This window comes from Ovis aries, chromosome 15 (assembly GCF_016772045.2).
Source record: "Ovis aries strain OAR_USU_Benz2616 breed Rambouillet chromosome 15, ARS-UI_Ramb_v3.0, whole genome shotgun sequence".
NCBI classification, from domain to species: domain Eukaryota; kingdom Metazoa; phylum Chordata; class Mammalia; order Artiodactyla; family Bovidae; genus Ovis; species Ovis aries.
In genome coordinates, this window is record NC_056068.1 from 24,076,689 (window position 1) to 24,095,775 (window position 19,087).

The 19,087-nt window shown below is 39.6% G+C and overlaps 1 protein-coding gene across 21 annotated transcripts in view; it reads right to left on the reverse strand.

Annotated features, from left to right (window-relative positions):
• Positions 1–19,087, reverse strand: part of USP28 (ubiquitin specific peptidase 28) — a 70,039-nt gene that overhangs the window by 34,013 nt on the left and 16,939 nt on the right. For 18 of the 21 annotated variants that reach the window (XM_060399300.1, XM_060399296.1, XM_027979219.3 and 15 more), the window contains exons 2-5: positions 15,277–15,354; positions 14,224–14,353; positions 1,826–1,931; positions 765–924 (exon numbers count right to left, since the gene is read on the reverse strand). In XM_060399300.1, the coding sequence (XP_060255283.1) occupies positions 765–924; positions 1,826–1,931; positions 14,224–14,353; positions 15,277–15,354 (474 nt within the window). Of the gene's footprint in view, positions 1–764; positions 925–1,825; positions 1,932–14,223; positions 14,354–15,276; positions 15,355–18,011; positions 18,067–19,087 lie in introns of all 21 variants that reach the window. The other 3 variants (XM_060399292.1, XM_060399291.1, XM_060399301.1) reach the window with 1 other exon arrangement.

Genomic DNA, 19,087 nt, shown 5'->3' on the forward strand with positions numbered 1-19,087 from the left:
CACTGCAGCCACGTTAGGCTTAAGAGGCAACACGCTCCCCAGGGCAATTCATCCATCCATCCATGGGGCTTGATCACCAACTACAGGCTACTGATTCCCAGAATTTTATCTGCAGCCCAGATCTTTTTACTGAACAACAGATTCACAAAGATAACTGCCTACCCAGTAGTTCCATGTGGACCCTACAACTAAGCATGTTTTAAAACTAACCAAACCCCACGTTTAACACACATGCAAATTATTCCTCCTCTGGTGTCAAATGGCACTGCTGCCCACCTGGTAGCTCAAGTCAGAAATGTGGTCTTCCTCAGCCCTTCCTACACATATCCCTACTAGGCTGCCTGCCATGCCCTATACATCTGATCTCCTGAACACCTTGAGAATGTTTTTACTCCCACCTACCACAGTTTATGCCACTTTTCCATTCCAGGCCGTGACCACTTCCTTCCTGCTTGGTCCCTTACAATAGCCTCTCAAAGACTGGTTTCTCCTTGTTAATTAACTCGTGCTCTGCTGGAATACACCACACACTCAGCCTATTTAAAAGCACAGAAGACTTTGTTTTCAGTACTGCCTGCTTTAGACACCAGAGGGTCTAGGTCCGAAACATAAAAAAGTAACCGAAATACAATCATACCGTGGGGAAAACGCTCCCGTTTATTCATCTGTCTCCATTTTTTTCAAAGCTGTGTTTCTCATATTTCAGCTTAACACATTACAAAACTGTCTCCAGAAGACACAGTTGTCTCTTAAAAATTTCATACCTGAATCACAGCACTAAACCAACATGTATTGCCAACATTTTTCAGCCCAACTGGCCAACCATCAACTCGTCTCCAGTCATTGGGATTGGGATTTTCTCCCCAGACTTCACAGCGTTTTCTCTTTGAGCGTTTAGTTTCTGCACAGGTTACCTCGTGCATCCTATATTGTGCCAACATACCACACATCAAAAAAGAAAAGAGTTAAACTGTTATACTATAAGGAGGCTGTAGATAACCTTTCATAGGAAATTCAAAATGTCAGGTACACTACTAACTGGGTTATCACTAGGCATATCATAACTTTAGTTTTAACATAAATGAAAAGTAAGGTTTAAACATGAAGTTGTTAAAATCCTTCCTAGCAGAGATTATTACCAGTAAGGCCCCTGATGGAACTGAGTTGAGACTCAAGACTATTAAAAGTTTTACAGTTCAATGAAAGTGCCTTATTTCAGACTTGCCATTGAAAGAGCCAAGAGAGACACTCGGCAAAAGCTAAGCGCCTCCAAATTGTTTAACACACATATCATGGTCCTAAGCAACTCAGCAATAGGAGTAGATCAACGTGCCTACAAACTAACATGCCACCCTTGGAACTGGGTATTTGTGAACAATACCAATCACTAAATCAGTACTAATTCAAAAAATATATCCCTCTAGTCACTTCTGAGACAGGGGAGTTAATGATAACTTTCATTTTCACGTAACTCTCAAAGTTTACAAAGGCTCAAGGTTTATAAACAGAATATGAACTCATAGACACCTTAAAAAAAAGAGAATATGTATTTTCTTCAGATATTTGCTCTAATTTGGTTTCCATCCTATCAAATGAAAACTACAAAACCTTGCAGTTTCTACTCAACTCAAAGACAGCAGGCTGCAATAAGACTCTTATCATATTTAGCTTCTTCAAAAGTGAACCAAAGAGTAAGTAAGCTAACATGAATTTAAATTTTCTCATAAAAGAAGTTTCATTTAGGTGGAATTAAAGAAGCCTGGCAGAACTGTCTTTGACCTACACACTAAGGTGTGGAGCAAAGATTATAAATTAAGTCAATAACCTGTTAAGATCTCTTCCATCAGCTTGAACTTTGGGGGACTCCAGCAGACTCAAAGCAATGGCAGCCTGAAGATCATCCTTGCTATCGCGAGTAAGGTCTATCACTTCTGTAAGATAAACAGAAATTTAAGTAGTCTACATGCAGGAAACACTGCCTTTGTCTATATCGAAGGCAAAAAGGTAAAAGCAGTCACAAAATTAGCTCTCACTACAATGGCTCATTTGTGAAATAACAACTTTATTACTCCATGCCAGAGTCAAAGTAATAACTTACTGCCACACTGTAGCCTTAAGATTAGTTAACAGTACAGTAATAACAAGCTGCGAAAGTGCAATGAAGCAAATACCCCCTTTTGCAGCCTTACTTCAGAGTCAGAAACATATCCCATACCTTAGGTTAAATACTGTACTTGCTGTAAAGTAGCAGCTAAAAGTTAAACATTCAAAAAATGGGTACTTTCAATCTCACACAAACTACTCTAGAGAATAGGGAATATACTCCTCAACCCATTTTACAGTCAGCATAACACCTTGTTACATCCCAAGCCAATCAAGGACAGTAAGAGAAAGGCAAAATGACAAACTCACGCATGATCATAGATGCAAAAAGCCTAAATATAAGCAAAACAGAATCCTGCTAACATACCACAAAAGATTATATATTAAGGCCAAGTTGAATTCATTGTAGAAATGAAATACCAAGCTAATGTTAGAAAAGAGACCAGCAAAATTCATTATCTAAACAATTAAAAGGAAAAAATGATCATCTCAATAGATACAGAAAAAGTATTTGATAACATTCAACCTCTATCAAGGAATAAAAACTCCAAGCCAAGTAGGAAGAGAAAAACTATTTTTAGACTGAGAAAGAATTATCCATGAAAACCCACAGCAGACTTTATACTGAATTGTGAAATTTCCTTTAAAAGCAAGAGTAAGATGAAGATGTCTCTTGTGAGGGCTTTTACTCACCGTGGCTCTCAAAGTTCCAGGTAGTGTGATAAGAAAATAAGATAAAAGTTTAAAAAATAAAGAATGCAAAGAAACAAAACTCGTAATTCACACATACAATGAAGCCCAAAATAATCTATGGAAAATGGGCATAATGAATAATAAGAGGCAGTTAGATAAGCAATCAATGAACAAAAGTTAAACGAATTCCTATATATAAGCAATGAAATAATTTATAAAGAAAAAAATCACAAAGAACGTAAAACTAACACTCAAGACCTTGTCTACCAGCCTAAGAATAAATGTATGGATCAATGGAACAGAATTACTGGAACTGAACTGACAGTCCAGGAATAAACCTCACAGTTGTAATCAACTGATTTTCAACACAGGTACCAAGGCAATTCAACAGAGAAAGAATATCTTCTCAACAAAAGGTGCTGGGACAATTGAATATCCACAGGCAAAAACTGACTTTTAACTCCTTCCTCACATCATTTACAAAAATGAACTCAAAGAGTGCATCAAGCCCTCAAGATAAGAGGTAAAACAAAACTCTTAAAATAGGTAACTCTTCATGACCTTGGATTAGACAATGGTGTCTTCCAGATGACACTAAAAGTACAAGAGTTAAAGAAAAAATTGATAAATTTGACATCACCAAATAAATATCTTTGGGCTTCAAAGGATATCATACGGATAGTGAAAAGACAACCCGTAAAATGAGAGAAAAATTTTGCAAATCGTGTATCTGGTAAGGGAACTATGTACAGACTATATTAATTCCTGCAAGTGAAAAACAAAAATACCAACTTTAATATAATAAAATAATATATAATTTAAAAAAAAACTTTAAAAACTGGCAAAGAATTTCAATGGACAATTCTCCAAAGGAGATACACAAATGGCCAATAAGAACATGAAAAAAGGTTTCACATCATTAGCCATTCAGTTCAGTTCAGTTGCTCAGTTGTGTCCGACTCTTTGTGACCCCATGAATCACAGCACGCCAGGCCTCCCTGTCCATCATCAACTCCCGGAGTTCACTCAGACTCACATTCTTCAAGTCAGTGATGCCATCCAGCCATCTCATCCTCTGTCGTCCCCTTCTCCTCCTGCCCCCAATCCCTCCCAGCATCAGAGTCTTTTCCAATGAGTCAACTCTTCGCATCAGGTGGCCAAAGTATTGGAGTTTCAGCTTTAGCATCATTCCTTCCAAAGAAATCCCAGGGCTGATCTCCTTCAGAATGGACTGGTTGGATCTCCTTGCAGTCCAAGGGAATCTCAAGAGCCTTCTCCAGCACCACAGTTCAAAAGCATCAATTCTTCGGTGCTCAGCTTTCTTCACAGTCCAACTCTTGCACCCATACATGACTACTGGAAAAACCATAGCCTTGACTAGACAGACCTTTGTTGGCAAAGTAATGTCTCTGCTTTTCAATATGCTATCTAGATTGGTCGTAACTTTTCTTCCAAGGACTAAGCGTCTTTTAATTTCATGGCTACAATCACCATCTGCAGTGATTTTGGAGCCCCCCAAAATAAAGTCTGACACTGTTTCCACTGTTTCCCATCTATTTCCCATGAAGTGATGGGACCAGATGCCATGATGCCATGATGCCAGATGCCAGATGCCATGATCTTCGTTTTCTGAATGTTGAGCTTTAAGCCAACTCTCCTCTTTCACTTTCATCAAGAGGCTATTTAGTTCCTCTTCATTCTGCCATTAAGGGTGGTGTCATCTGCATATCTGAGGTTATTGATATTTCTCCTGGCAATCTTGATTCCAGCTTGTGCTTCTTCCAGCCCAGTGTTTCTCATGATATACTCTGCATAGAAGTTAAATAAGCAGGGTGACAATATACAGCCTTGACGTACTCCTTTTCCTATTTGGAACCAGTCTGTTGTTCCATGTCCAGTTCTAACTGTTGCTTCCTGACCTGCATATAGGTTTCTCAAGAGGCACGTCAGGTGGTTTGGTATTCCCATCACTTTCAGAATTTTCCACAGTTTATTGTGATCCACACAGTCAAAGGCTTTGGCATAGTCAATAAAGCAGAAATAGATGTTTTTCTGGAACTCTCTTGCTTTTTCCATGATCCAGTGGGTGTTGGCAATTTGCTCTGCTTCCTCTGCCTTTTCTAAAACCAGCTTGAACATCTGGAAGTTCACGGTTCATGTATTGCTGAAGCCTGGCTTGGAGAATTTTGAGCATTACTTTAGTAGCATGTCAGATGAGTGCAATTGTGCAGCAGTCTGAGCATTTTTTAGCATTGCCTTTCTTTGGGATTGGAATGAAAACTGACCTTTTCCAGTCCTGTGGCCACTGCTGAGTTTTCCAAATTTGCTGGCATATTGAGTGCAGCACTTTCACACCATCATCTTTCAGGATTTGAAACAGCTCAACTGGAATTCCATCACCTCCACTAGCTTTGCTCGTAGTGATGCTTTCTAAGGCCCACTTGACTTCACATTCCAGGATGTCTGGCTCTAGGTGAGTGATCACACCATCGTGATTATCTGGGTCGTGAAGATCTTTTTTGTACAGTTCTTCTGTGTATTCTTGCTACCTCTTCTTAGTTATCTTCTGCTTCTGTTAGGTCCATACCATTTCTGTCCTTTATTGAGCCCATCCTTGCATGAAATGTTCCCTTGGTATCTCTAATTTTCTTAAAGAGATCTCTAGTCTTTCCCATTCTGTTGTTTTCCTCTATTTCTTTGCATTGATTGCTGAGGAAGGCTTTCTTATCTCTTCTTGCTATTCTTTGGAACTCTGCATTCAGATGCTTATATCTTTCCTTTTCTCCTTTGCTTTTGGCCTCTCTTCTTTTCACAGCTATTTGTAAGGCCTCCTCAGACAGCCATTTTGCTTTTTCGCATTTCTTTTCCATGGGGATGATCTTGATCCCTGTCTCCTGTACAATGTCACGAACCTCATTCCATAGTTCATCAGCCACTCTATCTATCAGATCTAGTACCTTAAATCTATTTCTCACTTCCACTGTATAATCATAAGGGATTTGATTTAGGTGATACCTGAATGGTCTAGTGGTTTTCCCTACTTTCTTCAATTTCAGTCTGAATTTGGCCATAAGGAGTTCATGATCTGAGCCACAGTCGGCTTCTGGTCTTGTTTTTGTTGATTGTATAGAGCTTCTCCATCTTTGGCTGCAAAGAATATAATCCATCTGATTTAGGTGTTGACCATCTAGTGATGTCCATGTGTAGAGTCTTCTTTTGTGTTGTTGGAAGAGGGTGTTTGCTATGACCAGTGCATTTTCTTGGCAAAACTCTATTAGTCTTTGCCCTGCTTCACTCCATATTCCATGGCCAAATTTGCCTGTTTTACTCTAGGTGTTTCTTGACTTCCTACTTTTGCATTCCAGTCCCCTACAATGAAAAGGACATCTTTTTTGGGTGTTAGTTCTAAAAGGTCTTGCAGGTCTTCATAGAAACATTCAAATTCAGCTTCTTCAGCGTTACCGGTTGGGGCATAGACTTGGATTACTGTGACATTGAATGGTTTGCCTTGGAAACAAACAGAGATCATTCTGTCGTTTTTGAGATTGCATCCAAGTACTGCATTTCAGACTCTTTTGTTGACCATGATGGCTACTCCATTTCTTCTTTAGCCATTAGGAAATTCAAATCAAAACCACAATGAGATTAACATTTCACACCCACTTGGAAGGCTAAAAATAGCAAGCGTCAGTGAAGATGTAGAGAAGTTAGAACCTTGCGTAGTGCTAGTGGGAATGTAAAATGGCGCAGTTGCTGGGAAAGCTAGAGAAATGCAGTTTGGCGGTTCTTCAAAATGTTAAACACAGAAAGTTTCATGACATTTATTTTTTTGGATACGACACCAAAAGCAGAGACAAAAACAAAAATCAACAAACAGAGCTAAATCAAACTTTGTAAAAACTTTAAAAGCATAAAGGACACAATCAAAAGAGTGAAAAGACAATCTACAGAATCTAAGAAAATATCTGCCAATCACATATCTGATAAAGAGTTAATATCCAGAATATATACGGAACTTCTACAACTCTACAATAAAAACTGAACTAATCTGTTAAAAAGGCAAAAGACTTGAATAGACGTTTCTCCAAAGATGATATAAGATGGCTAACAAGCATATGAAAACATGCTCAGTGTCACTAATCATCAGAGAAAGTGCAGAGTAAAACCACAATGTGCTGCTAATCGCCTCACATCCACTACAATGGCCCTCAAAAAACAACCAAAAACCAGAAAATAACAAGTATTAGTGAGGATCTGGAGAACCTGGAACTCTTCTGCATTGCTGGTAGGATTATAAAATGGTGCAAATGCTACGGCAAACAGTACCGAGGCTCCTCAAAAAATTAAAAATAGACTCCCATATGATCTAGCGATCTCACTTCTGGGTATACATCAGGGTCTCAGAGGCATCTGCACATCCAAGTTCAAATGGCTCTATTCACAAGAGTCAAGAGGTGGAAGCAACCCCAATATCCACTGGCAGATAAATGGATAAACAAAATCTGGTATACATATACAATGGAGTATTATTCAACCTGAAACAGAAAGGAAATTCTAACATGCTACAATCTGAAGGAGCATTAAAGAACTTATACTAAGTGAAACAAGCCAGGCACAAAACAACAAATACGCTACGATCCCACTTTTAAAAGGTACTTAAGAGTAGTCAAAATCATGGAAAACAGAAAGAATGGAGGTTGCTAGGAGAGGGAGTAATAGGGAATTACTGTTTAATGGGTACAGGTTTCGGTCTCATAAGACAAAGAAAGGGTTCTGGAGACGGATGGTGATGATAGCTGCATGATGACATGAATGTACATAATACCAGTGAATTGTATGCTTTAAAATGGTTATGATAGCAACTTTCATGTTATGTGTAATTTAGCATAAGGAAAAAATTTGGAAAGAAAAGAAAGGTAATCCTGTCACATGCCACTGCATCGATGAACATTGCGGATATTATGTTAAATGAGATAAGCTAGTCATGAAAACAAATACTATATGATTCCACTTATATGAGGTATTTAAAGTAGTCAACTTCGTAGAAGCAGAAAGCAGAAGGCTGTTACCAGGGGTGGGGTACAGAGAGAAAAGGGTTGCTTAATGGGAATGAAGTCTCAGATTTACAAGATAGTTCTGGAGATTCTTTTATACAATAATATGAATATACTTAACACTACTGAAATATACACTTAAAAATGGTTAAAATGTAAATTTTGTTACTGTGTTTTTACCACAACTGAGAAAAAGGATTCTAACTAATAAATTACAAGGTAATGATATATAAAATATTATCATTTTGAAATCTCCAATAAAATAAAGAATCTAAGCAATAATCACCAATGGTGGCTAGAAACACTAGGTGGGGAACTTTATGATAAATGAATCAAGCTGACAACCTGAGCACCCTAACAATTTCAACAACACAAAAAGGGGGTAACCAGACATTATTTGCTTCTTGATATGACAAAACAGAATACACAATACTACCTATGACACTGTCATGCCAGATAAGCACCTAAATTAACAGGAAAGACAGAGGACATAAAACTTCATTAAGGTATACCACAGAAAAGCAAACAGCAAATTCCAGAACGTATGAAACATGACGAAAAAAGAGATAGGGAATTTACAGATAAAAGGAATCTTAAAAACATTTCAAACATATTTTTTAACATATATTTTTTCATTGAAGTATAGTTGACTTACAATGTTTCAGGTGCACAGCAAGATGACTCAGTTATACAAATATACATATATTATTTTTGAAATTATTTTCCATCATAGGTTATTACAAGATATTGACTATAGTCCCGTGCCATACAGTAAACCTTTGTTGCTTCATGCATTATCTATTTTTTAATTAGAAATCAAGCATTCATTCTATTCATACTAAGTCAAACAAGTGGAATCAAAATGTCATGCTTTTTTTAGTTAGGCAAAAATTCATAAGTTTTTAAAAATATATAATACATATTTATATTTATGTATACAAAAGCTTTTCTACTACACCTGATAAAGGCTTGAGAAAGAAAATTTTAAAAAGAGATGGAAAAGCTGGAGAACATAAACTAAATGAAATGGGAGTACTGAATATGAAATAGAAAAAGTGAAACAAACTAGATAAAAGGTCATCATATAGTCCAGTTGTTTTTAAACACGACTACTCATTAGAAACATATCTGGAGCTCTGGAGAAAATAAGCAATACCTGAGCATTTGAATTTTTCAAAAAATTTCAAGATAATTCTGGTATGCACCTGGATTTTAAAACTTTTTTTTTTCAAAGGTTTTTCTATTATATCCTAGTTTTGGTGATATAGAGCTCTACTATTTTTCTGTTGCCAATCATGATACAATGGTATTAAATGAGTGATAGTTACATAATCACAATAGTAAAAGATGTTTATCTGTTTTCACAAACAATAGCCGGAAAAAAAAAAAAAGATAATTACAATTGCAAGTCTTAATGGGAACATGATTAATTGGATAATATAAAATAATTACATACAATTTGGGGGGGGTCAAGCAGAGTGATGCAGTAAATGGAAGTGCACAGATGCACATGTTTTCATCTGCCCAGCAAGTCTTTTGGTTGATGCATTTAATCCGTTTACATTTAAGGTAATTATCGATATGTATGATCCTATTACCGTTTCCTTAATTGTTTGGGGTTTATTTTCCATAGGTATTTTCCTTCTCTTGTGTTTCCTGCCTAGAGAAGTTCCTTTAGCATTTGTTGTAAAGCTGGTTTGGTGGTGCTGAATTCTCTTAACTTTTGCTTGTTTGGAAAGCTTTTGATTTCTCCATTAAATCTGAAGGACAGTCTTGCTGAGTCGAGTATTCTTGGTTGTAGGTTCTTCCCTTTCATCACCTTAAATATATCATGCCATTCCCTTCTGGCTTGCAGAGCTTCTGTTGAGAAATCAGCTGATAGCCTGAAGAGAGTTCCCTTGTAATATTTTATCTGTCTTTAATTTTTGTCAGTTTGATTACTATGTGTCTTGGTGTGTTCCTCCTTGGGTTTATCCTTCCTGGGACACTCTGTGCTTCCTGGGCTTAGCTATTTCCTTTCCCATGTTCAGCAAGTTTTCACCTATTATCTCTTTAAGTATTTTCTCAGATCCTTTCTCTCTTTTCTCCTTCGGGACCCCTGTAATGTGAACGTTGGTGTGTTTAACATTGTCCCAGAGGTCTCTTAGGCTGTCTTCATTTCTTGTCTTTATTTTGTCTATATTCTGTTCTGTGGCAGTGATTTCCACAACTCTGTCCTCCAGGTCTCGTATCCATGCTTCCGCCTCAGTTATGCTGCTGCTGATCCCTTCTAGCGTATTGCTCATCTCTATTTGTCTGCTCTCTAGTTCCTCTAGGTCTCTTATCCATGCTTCCGCCTCAGTTATGCTGCTGCTGGCTCCTTCTAGTGTATTGCTCATCTCTATTTGTCTGCTCTCTAGTTCCTCTAGGTCTCTGGTAAACATTTCTTGCATCTTCTCATCTTTGTCTCCACTCTCTTCTGAGATCCTGGATCATCTTCATTATCATTATTCTGAATTCTTTTTCTGGAAGGTTGCCTATCTCCGCTTCATTTAGCTGTTTTCTGGGATTTTATCTTGTCCCTTCACCTAAGACATAACTTTCTGCTTTTTCATCATGATTAATATTCTGTAATATGGTTTTTCTTGCTTCTTCTGTCTCCTCTCTGATGGTTGAGGCTAAGAGGCTTATGTAAGCTTCTTGATGGGAGAGACTGGTGAAAAACTTGATGGCAAAAACTGGGTCTTGCTCTGTTGGGCAGGGCCTTGCTCAGTAAAGCTTTAATCCAATTATCTGCTGATGGCTGGGGTTGCACTCCCTTGTAGTTGTCTGGCCTGAGGCAACCCAGCCCTGGGGTCTACAGGCTCTACAGCTGAGTTAATGGCAACCTCCAAGCAGGTTTACACCAAAGGGGGCCATCCAGTGGCCCCAGCTCTGTGGTGAGCCCCTGCCGACCCACGCCTGCAGAGGAGGCCCTCCAACCCTAGCAGGTAGTTTTGGTTCAGCCTCCGGTGGGGTCATTGCTCCTCTCCTCTGGTCTTGGTGCACACAAAACTTTGTTTATATCCTCCAAGATTGGAGTCTTTCTTCCCCTCAGTCCTCTGGAAATCCTATCATCAAATCCCGCTGGCCTTCAGGGCCAGACTCCCTGGCCTTCCAGCCCCTTTGTTGGATCCCGAGGCTGGGAAGCCTGCCATGGGGTTCAGAACCTTCACAGCAGTGAGAGAACTTCTTTGGCATTATTGCTCTCCAGCCTGTGGGTCACCCACCCAGCAGATTCAGGATTTGATTTTTTTCATGACTGTATGCCTCCTGCTGTCTAACCTTGGCTTCTTCTTTCTCTCTGGATGTGGGGTATCTTCTTTTGGTGGGTTCCAGTGTCATCCTGTCTGGCTGCAAATTTTTGCAGGTTGTCCTCCTGCAAAGCTAGTTGCAAATTTGGTCCTCTCGCAGGAGGAGATGAGTGCACATCCTTCTATTATCCGCCATCCTGAACCAGACTTCAAACATAGCTTAATGTTTTATTTTATGTGGGTCATTACACTCTCAAACCAACTACCAACATGTTGTTCATGAGACAAGCAGGGAAATTCCTACAATAGTATTTAATGAGACTAAGAAATTGTTATTAATTTCTAAGTGTGATAATGTTGCAATCATGAAAAAAAGGTTTTCTAGAATTTTTTTTTAACTTAAGCATAAATTGTTATATGATCTAGCAATTCCACTCCTAGGTATATACCACTAAGAATTAAAAACAGATAATGAAGTAAATGGAAAACACGAAAATAATGTAACAGAGCTAATACTGCAGATCAGTGGGTAAGTACTGCCTTTTCTTTTTTTTTTTATTTTTACTTTATTTTACTTTACAATACTGTATTGGTTTTGCCATACATTGACATGAATCCACCACAGGTGTACATGCGTTCCCAAACATGAACCCCCTCCCACCTCCCTCCCCATAACATCTCTCTGGGTCATCAAAGAGGACCCTAAAGACTCCACCAGAAAACTACTAGAGTTAATCAATGAATATAGTAAAGTTGCAGGATATAAAATCAACACTCAGAAATCCCTTGCATTCCTATACACTAATAATGAGAAAGTAGAAAAAGAAATTAAGTACTGCCTTTTCAATAAAAGGTCCTGGGTAGTGAGGGGAGGTGCTGGGGGGCAGTGACGGATCTAACTATATTTCTATCTTATGTCTTACCAAAATAATCCATTTCAGATGAGTTAAATTATTTAAATGTGAAAAGCAAAACATTACAATTTTAGAAGAAAATATAACAGAATATCCTATGACGTCATGGTATAGGAGTTCTTAAACAAAAAGCATAAACCACAGCAGAAGATTAATAAATGAAAGCTATTTATTAGCTCATCACCACAGAGGAAAAACACAGGTCATCAACAAGAAGGTATCTGCAATGCCCAAGTCCAGAAAAATGGATTCATATCAAGAAAATAAGGTCACTATCAGTATGAATATCAAGTATCAATAGAAAGAAACAGAAAAACCAGCAGAAGATACAAGAGACATGTCACATGAAGGAACATGAACGGTCAAAAAGGAAAAGATATTCAGTATCATTATTTAAGTTTTTAAAATTCTAGTTAAAAACAAGACAATCATTTTATATCAAAAACACAAGCAACAATTTTACAAGCTAACAATCATAACAGCAAGAGTTACCCTCAAACTCTGTTGGTGGGAGATGTCACTAATGCTGTGTGCTTAGTTGCTCAGTGCTCAGTTGTGTCCGACCCTTTGTGTCCCCACAGACTGTAGCCTACCAGGCCCCTCTGTCCACGGGGATTCTCCAGGCAAGAATACTGGAGTGGGTAGCCTTTCCCTCCAGGGGATCCTCCCAACCCGGGGATCAAACCCAGGATTTCCGCATTACAGGCGGATTCCTTACCATCTCAGACACCTCATACCTACTGAGATGAAGACAGGCATGTTTCAGTACTCACCGATTACATCGCGAGTCTTTAAACACTAAAGAAACTCTGGCCTCCGTGCGTGAAAAAAACACGAATCAAAATAGCTCACAGTAGATTTGTTCATAATGGCAAAAAAACTCAAAACAACTCCAAAGTCAATCAACAAATTTATCAATTCTCTTGTGTATTCAGATCAAGAAATATTACACATGAAAAGAAATAACTATAGGTATAGCCAACATGGATGCATCTCAAAAAAAATATGGATTGAAATAAGTCACTGTGCACTAAAAGACATATATAAGAATATTCACAGCAGCAGCACTCAGAATAGCTTGAAACTGCCCAAATATCGATTAATACCACCTGACCCAGCTGACAGATCCTCCTCCCAGAAGCCTCTCTGGTCTCCAGAGTACCACTCTCTGGGTCTTCCTGCTACGCCTCCATACTCTTCACTGCCCTCTCCATCTTCCCCAGACATCTCAACTTTGGAAGTACCTACTGCTGAGACATAAAACCTTTTCTCCTTTCTATATCCGCTCCCTAGGAGAGCTCATCCTTTCCCATAACTTTTATGTACCATTTACAAGTTTATGATTTCAAGTTTTATCCAGGTCCAGCCCAGCTCTCTCCCCTGAACGGCACACTTGGATCTCCACTGTCTTTCTGACACTCCACCTTGATGTCTAATAGGCCTTTTAAATTTAATATTTCCAAAATCGATCTTCTCATTTTCCACCCAAATCTGCTCCATCGGTAATTATTCCCATGTCAGTTAAGTACAACCCCACCCTTGCAGCTACTTAGGAAAAAAACCTGGAGTCCTCTTTAACCCTTCTCTTTTTTGTCACAGCCCTCGTCTCCTTTGTAAGCAGATCCTGTGCAGCAAGCACCTGTCACCCTTCCACCACTGCATCCTGGCCCACGCTGCCCTCATCAGCAACAGCTTCTTGAACGGTGCTCGGCTCCCTTATCGGCCCCATGCTCACTACTCCCTCCCACAGTTCTGTTCTCAACATAGCAGCCAGAATGACCCTTAGGAAGTGGAAACCAGTTTACAGCATTCCTCTGCAGCAAACTCTCCAATGGCTGGTCCTCCAGCTCAGAGCACAAGCCAAGCAGCTACAAAGCCTCTGCATAATCTGCCTCCCGTTCACTCCCTCCATGGCCTCATCTCTCACAAGGCAGCAATTCTTGTTCCTTTTGTTCATCTCCAGTGCCTAAAAGAGTGCTTGGCACCTAACAGGGGCTCATTAAATAACTGCTGAATGAATGGAACCATTTACGTGCTGAGAATTGTGCCTGGCACCTCATTATGGCTCAGTAATTAGCCATGATTACCATTATTTCCGAAGGGTTGATGTGATGGAAAGGACACTCACAGAAACTCATCTCTTAATTTCTGCTAGTTCAGAAAAGGGCCCAGCCAGGATATACCTACTTGCTAATTCCTCTTTGCTGGCAGCACTCCCCTCTTCTTCAGATGGTTCTGCAGCAGTCTCTTGGCTGGGCTCTTTAACTCTTTCATCAGTGAGAAGGCTGACTGCCTGGGTGATGTCACCATTACTGGCCTAAGGGGAGGGAAAAAAACAAATTTCAAAAGTCAAACATCATGGCATTTAAAATAAACAGCAAGTGAGTTTGGGGGTTATAACTCCTTACTACCCTCGTGTCATACTAAATCTAGGTATAATTCTAGGATATACGGTAGGAAACTTGAAGTGATGCTATCACACTCCCAGGTACAGGAAGGGAGTGCCATGCGCCGATTTCCCACAGCATGCAAACAAGAATGAAACCTCGTTGCTCTGGATACCTCTCCTCCCAGTTGCACAATGGCTAAGGCATGATGTGTCAGACTCCAAATGAAGTCAGCGCCTACAATAAAGGTGCCATATTCTCTAGTGGTGACCACACTTCTATTTCGTTTTAACTTTTTAAACTTTCCTTAGGGAAAAATTCTAACGTATACAATAGAAGTGGGAATATATAACTGAATCCCAAGTGCCCATCACTTGACTTCGATAGTCACTGAGTCACAGTCAATCTCATTTTATCTCTTCTGCCTTCTCTCCCCCAGATATTATGAAGCAAATCCTAAGCATCTATTTACATCATCATCATTCAACATTTCAGAATGTATCTTTAAAAAAATATACAACCCACAGTGTTATCCTCACACAAATCACCAGTTTAAACTGCCCTGGCTCATTTATTTTTTAGTTTGAATCAGGATCCATAAAAGGTCCATACAGGGCAGTTAGTTGATATGTATCTTAAATCTCTGCAGAGTTCCTTGCACTGTCTCTTCCATCCTCAACTTTTTCCTATTCTTCTAATTTATAGTTTGAAGATACTGGGTCATTTGAGCTCTAGAACATCTGTCCCTATACATATGCACTTTCATTTTGGCATAAAAATAGCTTGAACTGACACAACTATGATATGAACAACTGTCTAAAACCTGTTGACTCATAGAGGCCTTGAAACTAACCTTCAGAGCTTCATGAAGAAAAGAAGGGTCCTGAATGCCAGTGATTTCTCTCAGTTGATTTAACAGCATTTGGCAGCTCTGTATTTCAGAAACAAAATGAACACATGTGTCAACCTGGATACATGTAAAGAAGAGACATAAACATCTAGGGTAAACAGGCTTGAGAACTCCATTTCTTACTTTAAAAAACCAACAAGCTCCAAGCAACAAGGTACTGACTGTCAGACACATTGTGAAATGTCAAATGTATGACTCTTAAAAGCTTAATCATAGAAAATTCTTTTGGTACTTATGGAAGAAATACAAGTAAAGAGTAAAATTACAAATACATAAAACATTTAAATGTAATATTCTAGCCTTAATGGACACTTAAAGTGCCTCATGTGTCTCTCTGTGAGCAGTGCATAAGTAGGTCACTATAAGGAGTCCAGGGAATTTGCATGGATATGAAGACGTGCTATTTTGAGCTTCACTGCACATGCCATTCGCGTGTGTCATTTTTCACTGACAATAAGTTTCCGATCTTGTAATTAACAAACACCACCAACAATGTCGCATTTGAAACTTTAGGTCTGATTGATTAAAAAGAAGTATAGATAAAGCCGAAATTTTCTGAATTATAAATAAAATTCCAGAGAGAATAAAGTATGGAGTGTTTTCTCTTCATTAATCTGAATCATGGCAAAACCTTCCGTGCTACAAGATCAGTTTATAACCCCCTTCAGACTCAAAGTCTTCACTAAGCACTTGGTCCTGTTTTGCACAAAGACAAAAGTTAACACAAAACATCTATTTACAAGTAAGCTCAACTTAAACAGTCAGTTGGCCCAAGTGAAGACACAGTGATCTTTCAGATGAATACTGAAAACCGAACAGTTCAAATTTAGTCCAGCCAGCAGAAATCTAATTTATACTATTCTCAAGGTTATCCTAGAATGAAGCCCCGAATCAACAGCTGATGTTTGACCACTAACTATCCTTCAGTTAGCGCTGTGTCTCCAAGAGGCAGTCTAGTTCCCCGCCAGCTGTAAGAGAAACAGTATCCTCTGTTCTTCAACAGCTGAGGGCCCAATGCAACACTCAAGTATCACACACTAGAAAAAAACAAACTGAAACACCCCTGTGCAGTCCTCAGAAAAGCATCAACAGTCTTTCTGTTCTAGTCGCAGGCCGTGGTCATAGGCTCGAAATGGAGTCCTACCCTGCTGAGCCCAGCAGTGGCTGGGCATCTGTCTCAGGCAGGCACTGCCTGGGCACTGGGAGGAGGACTTTCGCACTAAGAAGTGTCCAGAGCTAACCTTGGAAAACACTGAAAACACCCAGCATGTGATGTTTAGAAAAGTAAAGCATCAAAAAGTCTGTTTCCAAACGGATCCTGATTCCGTTGATGACACTGTGTAAAAGTGTGCAAATCTATATAGCTCAATCATACCCAATTCTCTAAAATTTTCCAAATTGACGTACCCCAAGAAGGACGGAGTAACAACTGGGAAGGGGAAATGGGTGGTGTATCAGCCCTGAACTGGAACCAAGAAGGGAAGAGTGGGATAGACAAACACACCTTCACCTCAGACCACTCGGTGTTGCAACAAAAGACAATGCCACATGGAATAACAGCTCACACACACTGCCTTCTTCCTGCCCGGTGCTGTTCAAAACACTTCAGAGGTATTAACTCATTTATCTCTCAGAACAAACCTGTGAGAGAGACACTGCGCCTGACAGGAGACTGAGGCATAGAGAGGTTGAGTACCTTACAGAAAGTTACTGCTAGTAAGGGCTAGAGCTGGGATTGGACCCAGGCTGCCCGACTCCAGAGTCTGCACCCTAACCTCTATGCCATGTTGTATCTGAGAAGACGAAGAAAACAGGCAAAAATGCCTACTTAATGCAAAACAATGCAAATATTTTATTCTTAAAATTTGACCTTGATCTTAGCAAGTTTCCTATTTTTATTTTAGGTGCCTTTACAGAAGCACAGTTTTGATTACTTAGTAGAACAATCAGTTCCAAATAAGCTACCATCAGGAGCTAGAGATGTAAACACTAGAAGAGACTGAATCTAAGGTGCCATCAGTTATAAAATGGTGCCACCAAAGAGAAAAACTGCTGCTAAACTATGACACAATACCTTCACGACAGTCCTAGGAGACACATGAATCGGTCACATCAGCTTCTTGTGGCTCCAAAATATCTCATTTATGTTGAGAAACAGAACAAGTCACCCTGCTTCCAGGTACATAGCCTGGCATGCATTAGGTAATTCTTTTGCATATTTCTCAGCAACATCAAAAAAGGCTTAAAACACCTACAGTATCTTCCTTTCTGGGGTCCCATGACGCATTTGATTGTAGTTTTGCATGAAAATCTGAAATTGCGATCATTCCTCCAAAGACAAATATTTTACTTCACATAAAATCAAATCTGTACCCTGTGGTTCTGTTTCTATGCTTTTCTTCATAGTTTTCGTTTGTTTCACGGCTGAATCATAGTGTGATCCTTTTAAAGTCGTTTTTGACGTCAAGTAAGCTAACCATGCAGTACCAGCAGGGCATGTAACTTGGCTGCCACGGTGGCAGGAACAGCTATGACCAAGCCCACACGTGTGTAGACCATGGTCACTACACCACATGTGCTACGTGGAGGGTAGTAAATTAAGGAGCACCTCAATTTCAGAGATCTCAGAATGCCAAATAAGTGTTCATCAACGAATATGGTATTCTAATGATAAGTACCTTACGAACCATTCCATGTGGCCACAGGTTAAAGTCCCACTCCTCTGTCTCCACGCTGTAACAGGGAGCAGCAGACATTAACACATCTAGAATACTACACTCAGGAAAGGAAACTCAGGTTCCCTTTATTTTTAAAGCTATTGGGCAGAGGTGACAAAGACATAAAATCATTCTGTGCAGCTCCAAGAACAGTGTTATACCCATCTCATCTCCCTCAAGAGCTCTGTGTGTGTGCTAAGTCACTTCAGTCTGACTCTGTGTGACCCAATGGACTGTAGCCTGCCAGGCTCCTCTGTCCTTGGGGATTCTCCAGGCAAGAATATCGGAGTGGGTTGCTCTGCCTGCACCAGGGGATCTTCCTGACCCAGGGATCAACATGCATCTCCCACGTCTCCTGCACTGGCAGGCAGGTTCTTGACCACTAGGGCCACCTGGGAAGCCCCATACTATTCAAGGACTCCAGCCTCTTACTATTCTCTGCCCTTTCTAACCTCCCATGCTGACGGAACAAACAAGCCTGTAAAGGAATGGGACTTACTATCTTTACCTGATATTTCTCACCATGTGGATCTCTGTTTAAATGTGAAATTCCTGCCTCCATCGAGATAAGAATCACACAACACAGTACCTAATGTGAATTATCCACAGGACAGTGCTGTTCACAATTGTAACTAACAGTTATTGAACACCTTTCTGTCAGGAACTCTGGATGCCTCATACATCATGCAATCCCTGGAACAACCCTAAAATAGTCAAGGATCATCTTCATTGTGCAAATTAGAAAACTAAGGTTTACAAAACCAGTTTTGTCATCAAATATCTTGAATTAAATGATTACTCAAAAATAACTATTAATAGTCTGAACAACACATTTCACAAGGAATAAACTAGGCTATTGGCACACATGAACAACTGCTATTACATGACTCAGTCCTATAAATATTTAGCTAAACCTAAATTCTCAGTAGTACCCACAACCCAAATCCTGATCAGGGCTTCCCAGGTACAGATAGTAAGGAATCCATCTGCAATGCAGGAGACTCAGGTTCGATCCCTGGGTCAGGAAGATCCCCTGG